This window comes from Poromitra crassiceps (genome assembly GCF_964638095.1).
Source record: "Poromitra crassiceps genome assembly, chromosome: 2".
NCBI classification, from domain to species: Eukaryota; Metazoa; Chordata; class Actinopteri; order Beryciformes; family Melamphaidae; genus Poromitra; species Poromitra crassiceps.
The window spans coordinates 95,499,930-95,506,078 of record NC_139624.1 but is presented as its reverse complement, the minus strand read 5'-3'; the positions used below and the strand labels follow the sequence as shown (position 1 = coordinate 95,506,078).

Sequence of the window (6,149 nt, the reverse complement as noted above, 5' to 3'; positions counted from 1 at the left end):
TAAATTATCCTTTAAGCAAACAACGGTTTCACCAACAGAAATAGAAGCGGCCCCGCGCCTAGGCAAGCAGCCAGCAACTCCTGTTTATTTATCCTAGTATGTGGCAGCCTGACTGTCCAAGACAAATTTGCCTCAGGAGTCTAAATAAAATAAGCTTGAATCTTACTAGTTTCATCCGCGTATTTGACTCAACCATAGCAGGTAGGCCCAATGAAACCTTTCCTACAAATGTGGTTCGATTTTTAATAACTTAAGTTCAGGAACAAGACCACGCCTCAAGCTCACATTCAACTTCCGGCTTCACCCTACAATATACACGCCTGCCGCAACCTCTCCTTCATGTCTCAGTTCTCTCATCCCACCCTCCCAACCCTTTGCTCTTCTCCTTCAGTACAGGAACCCCATAAACGCCTGGATCATCCCCAGTCTCTAAGCACTATCCATCCCTCCCCTCGATCATCCTTACATCCCATTACCCTTGATCCCTATCATTATTCATTCATTCATCATTCATTCATACCTCCACCCTCGATCCTTTCTTCCCTCGGCCCATATCCATCAATAAATCATTTAAATATATTTGATTGTGGCGTGGTCTTAGTTAGTGAAAGATAATTGTGGTCAGAGTTGGACATCTCTTTGTCAGGAGGATTTTTACATCTCAGTGGGGAGGGGCGGGGCAGCAGCCTCCTTGATGACATCAGATGGGTTAAGCTGCCACTCACCCAGCTGCCTGTCGCTGTGACGCGTCGCCATGCCTTCGGAGCTCCATAAGAGGCTCAGGATCGGAGTGCTATGCTGCTGTACAGCACAGACAGCCACTGAGGACACTTGACCTCCTCACTATTAGTTGCTTGTAATGTTGGTGATCATTTGATGTTATGGTTGGACTCATTCTAGGTTTCTCATAGTTAATCTAAATGACTCAAATCTAAAATAGTGTTTTTTCCTCGCTTCACTTTTCTTCTACAATGTCCTGAACTGAGCGTTGGGGCTGGAGGACGGTTTCTTCTAGGACACTGTGACTCATTGCAGCTTCACACACTGCATTCAGTGTTGCCAGATTGGGCAGTTCTGCCCAATTGGGCTACTTTTGATTACATTGGGTGGGGAAAAATAGTGTTGGGCTAGTCGCAACATTTAGTGGGGTTTTGAAAATATTGTGAAAATAATATTACCAAACAAGCTGTCATTTTATGGTTAAAACACAGATACCAAATTCAGTAAATTATGTTGCATCCACTCACTCATATTATTGAATAATTTAATTTCAGAAATATTTCATTGACATGAGTTGGTATTCAATCGTAGTTTACCAATCACGTTGCTCAGTCTTCTTCTTATGATTCAGACAGTATTGCACTACTTCTTTATTGCCATACTTTTTTGTCACACTGTTTTATATTGTAATTTTCTGCAACAACATTTGCACTGTGACTGATTCATATACTGATCAATTTAAAAACTTTTTCGTGGCTGTGTGTGTGCACGCATGCATGCGAGTGAGAGCCTTCCACCCTATAGTTTTTAAATAGGTTAGGATTTAGGTGTTTTTTGTGGCTCACATTTCATGCCAGTATTTGATCCCTTCATTGTAGCCCCAGAGGTGCATTTTGCAATTGGCATATTTGGTTGTCTGGCTGCACTCTTTGTGGGTTGCGATCCTGTTTACCTAACATTTTATCTTTGGTTATTTGATGCAGATACGAAGCATTGTTTGATCTTTGGTTATTTAAGCTTTGTTTGATCTTTGGTTATTTGATGCAGATACGAAGCTTTGTTTGATCTTTGGTTATTTAAGCTTTGTTTGATCTTTGGTTATTTGATGCAGATACGAAGCTTTGTTTGATCTTTGGTTATTTGATGCAGATACGAAGCTTTGCTTTATCTTTGGTTATTTGATGCAGATACGAAGCTTTGTTTGATCTTTGGTTATTTAAGCTTTGTTTGATCTTTGGTTATTTGATGCAGATATGAAGCTTTGTTTGATCTTTGGTTATTTGATGCAGATACGAAGCTTTGCTTTATCTTTGGTTATTTGATGCAGATACGAAGCTTTGCTTTATCTTTGGTTATTTGATGCAGATACAAAGCTTTGCTTTATCTTTGGTTATTTGATGCAGATATGAAGCTTTGCTTTATCTTTGGTTATTTGATGTAGATATGAAGCTTTGCTTTATCTTTGGTTATTTGATGCAGATATGAAGCTTTGCTTTATCTTTGCTTATTTGATGCAGATATGAAGCTTTGCTTTATCTTTGGTTATTTGATGCAGATACGAAGCTTTGCTTTATCTTTGGTTATTTGATGCAGATATGAAGCTTTGTATGCTTATGATGTGCTTGCTATTGCATATGTACTGGTTTCATACAGGTCTTTAGCAAGGTTATGAATTGGGCTAGTTTTTATTGAATTGGGCAGTTTTTAACTTGTGATTGGGCTGGAAACTGTAAATCAGATCTGGCAACCCTGCCTGCAGTTTGTTGTCATTGATGTGGTGTGTGCGTGTGTGTTTGTGTACATATGCCTGTGTATGGTGGAGGGGGCGTAACGTCATGAACAGCCTTGAGACGGTCTTGTTTTGTGAGAAAGCTGAACTCACAGCTGCATTCTATCTACAAACATGGAAAATAAGTCAGAGATTGTGCTTCTGCTGAAAGGTTTAAATGAAACTCAGACAACCAGACAAATCTATTTTGCATTTACTCTCATCATCTACCTCTTCACCATCTTTATTAACTTGACCCTCATCGTTACAATTTTTCTGGAGAAGATGCTCCATGAGCCCATGTATCTATTCCTGTGTAACCTGTGCCTTAACGGAATATACGGTGCTTCTAGTTTTTATCCAAAGCTGCTTCATGACCTTTTGGCTGACACTCACGTGATATCACACCCTGGCTGCCTAACCCAGATATTTGGTGTTTACTCCTATGTTTTCTGTGAATTTACCAGTTTGACAGTGATGGCCTATGACAGGTATGCAGTGGTGGAAAGTAACTAAGTGCATTTACTCACAAACTTTTTGTTTTTTTCAAAGATATATTTATTGGTTTTACATGTATGTATATATACATATATATAGTATTTTCATACATACATATTTGTAAACCTCTCCCCTATTGAACACGTGGCAGTAAATAAAAAGAAAGGGTCTCAAGAACTTCAGTTACATTCTGAGGTACTTGTATATTACTTGAGTTTTTCCATTTGATGCTGCTACTTTATACTTCCACTCCAGTACAGTTAAGAGGGAAATATTGTACTTTCTACTCCACTACATTTATCCGACAGCTTTAGTTACTTTTCAGATGATGATTTGACACAATGGATAATAAGCTTTTAAAAATACATTGTTACAGATTAAACCTGTGGTTTCCAACCTTTTTGACATCTTACAAAAAGCAGTGTGTAGTCGGTGTCGCATTTCACATGTGTATGAATCATTAACAGCTCCACCAAAAAGTGATTTTCCCCTCTAAACCTCAATAGTTTCATTTGGTTCAAATGATCCAATATTTCAGCAGAAATCAAACATTAGAGAAAAAGTCCTAAAACTGAAAACAGATTTGTGTTTTTCTTATTTCCTCTCGCATAAAATCATCTCACAAGCCCTCAGAATTATCTGGTGACCCTTTGGAGGGGTCCGACCCCTAGGTTGGGAACTATTAACTGTATAGTACTTGAGTGAGTAATGATGTCATATAAACCAAACCACTACTTTTACTTTAATACTTTAACATTTTGCTGCTAATACTTATGTACTTTTACGTGAGTAGGATTTTTCATGCAAGGCTTTTACTGTACTTGTAATGGAGTATTTTGAGATTGCTGTTTTGGTAATTTAAGAGTACTTGTTCCACCCCTGCAGGTACGTGGCTATCTGCCAACCGCTGCAGTACCACGCAGTCATGACGGCGGGGAAGGTGGGCCAGCTGCTCGTGCTCACCTGGCTGTTCTCTCTGCTGGAGACATCGGTGGGCGTCTACCTGACAGGCCGGCTGCCCCTCTGCGGCCGAAACATCGACAAGCTCTTCTGCACCAACTGGGACGTGGTGAAGCTGTCCTGCAGTGACACCACGCTCAACAACGTATACGGCTTCCTGCTCATCCTCTCACACTCCGTTCAGAGCCTCAGCATCCTGGTGCGTATTATCATCCCAACAGGCTCAACTTACAGATTCGAGTTAGCGCTGCTGCCTCACAGCATGAAGGTTCCAGGTTCGAACCCCGGTCCGTCCCAGGTCCTTTCTGTGTCGAGTTTGCATGTTCTCCCTGTGTTCATGTGGGTTTCCTCCTGCTCCAGTGTCCTCCCCTCCATCAAATACATGCATGTTAGGGTTAATACTCCTGTCAAAGACATGTATGTTAGGGTTAATACTCCTGTCAAAGACATGCATGTTAAGGTTAATACTCCTGTCAAAGACATGTATGCTAGGGTTAATACTCCTCTCAAAGATATGTATGTTAGGGTTAATACTCCTGTCAAAGACATGCATGTTAGGGTTAATACTCCTGTCAAAGACATGTATGTTAGGGTTAATACTCCTGTCAAAGACATGCATGTTAGGGTTAATACTCCTGTCAAAGACATGCATGTTAGGGTTAATACTCCTGTCAAAGACATGCATGTTAGGGTTAATACTCCTGTCAAAGACATGCATGTTAGGGTTAATACTCCTGTCAAAGACATGCATGTTAGGGTTAATACTCCTGTCAAAGACATGCATGTTAGGGTTAATACTCCTGTCAAAGACATGCATGTTAGGGTTAATACTCCTGTCAAAGACATGTATGTTAGGGTTAATACTCCTGTCAAAGACATGCATGTTAGGGTTAATACTCCTGTCAAAGACATGCATGTTAGGGTTAATACTCCTGTCAAATACATGCATGTTAGGGTTAATACACCCGTCAAAGACATGCACTCCTATCAAAGACATGTATGTTAGGGTTAATACTCCCAACATCCTAATAACATCTAGGCTTGTGGACCCCAGGAAGAATAGCTGCTGCAATGCTGTAGCTAATTGGGATACTAATAAACTTAACTTATCTTGAATTGAATCATGCATATTCAAACACGTCATACTGTACATATATGCATTGCATGCTATTTCTGCCTCATATCCATACATACAGTAGTAAAGTTATACAGTACAGAAAAAAACACCCCTACTCCTTTAATGACTTACATTACTTGACTGTTCGCAATCCTGGGGCATCGCTTTCAGACGTTGTGGGAAATTCTGTTGGACGTCAAAAAAAAAGGGTATCTTCCACGTCTGTATAATGCAGAATTTGAGCTGTTGGAAATGAGAATGGGCTGGAATTCTCCATGAGAATGAAACAAAATTATGTAATTTCTTGCAGGTGTCATATGTGCACATCGTCAAAACCTCTCTGAAGTCGAAGGCGGGCAGGAGGAAGTTCGCCCAGACATGTCTCCCTCACCTGGTTACGCTCATCATCTTCACCGTGTTCCTGTTGTTTGACGCGCTGTACTCGCGGTACGGCAGTGCAGGCTCGGGCCTGCAGCCCTTACAGAATGTGCTGGCCGCAGAGTTCCTGGTGGTTCCTCCGCTCCTCAACCCCATCATCTATGGCATGAACCTCCAGCAGATCCGTTGCAGGATCGTCCGGATCTTCACTCACAAGGTCCACGCTGTGAGCTGAGCCTCGTTCACACTCTCTGGACATTACTGTATAGGATGCACAATGATAATGGCATGTCATCGGTATCGGACGATAAAGGCGTTAAAATGAAATATCGGCATCGCCCCTGCACATTTGTTCCGATATGACAGGCCGATAAAATGACGCTTTAACACGTTGAGTGCCATGGACGAGATATCTCGTCTTACATAATCCAACCGTTGAGTGCCATAGACGAGATATCTCGTCTTACATAAACATTTTTTTTTTTTGACGGTGGGACATCGATCAACCCCTTTTACGTCTCCTATAGCAGAATTGGAGGAAGAGAATGTGTATAATCTATTTTACCGACCAGCTAGGTGGCGACGGTGCCCTCCCGACAGAAAGAAAGTCAACCAAAAGCAGCCGCCTCCCGCGGCTGCTTCCTCCATTCTCAAGGAAATGGCTTGCCGATTTTACAGTCATCAGTCACCAGACTCGCCGCTCTCGGG

At 41.4% G+C, this 6,149-nt stretch overlaps 1 protein-coding gene across 1 annotated transcript; it reads left to right on the top strand.

The window, feature by feature from the left end:
* Nucleotides 1-2,623: 2,623 nt before the first annotated feature.
* On the top strand, nt 2,624-5,676 carry LOC310770814 (olfactory receptor 4B13-like; the record flags this gene model as incomplete). The annotated part of the gene is made up of 3 exons (XM_083631855.1): nt 2,624-2,979; nt 3,872-4,145; nt 5,374-5,676. 3 exons carry the CDS (start codon nt 2,624-2,626, stop codon nt 5,674-5,676), a joined length of 933 nt encoding a protein of 310 aa, XP_083487981.1.
* Nucleotides 5,677-6,149: the final 473 nt, after the last annotated feature.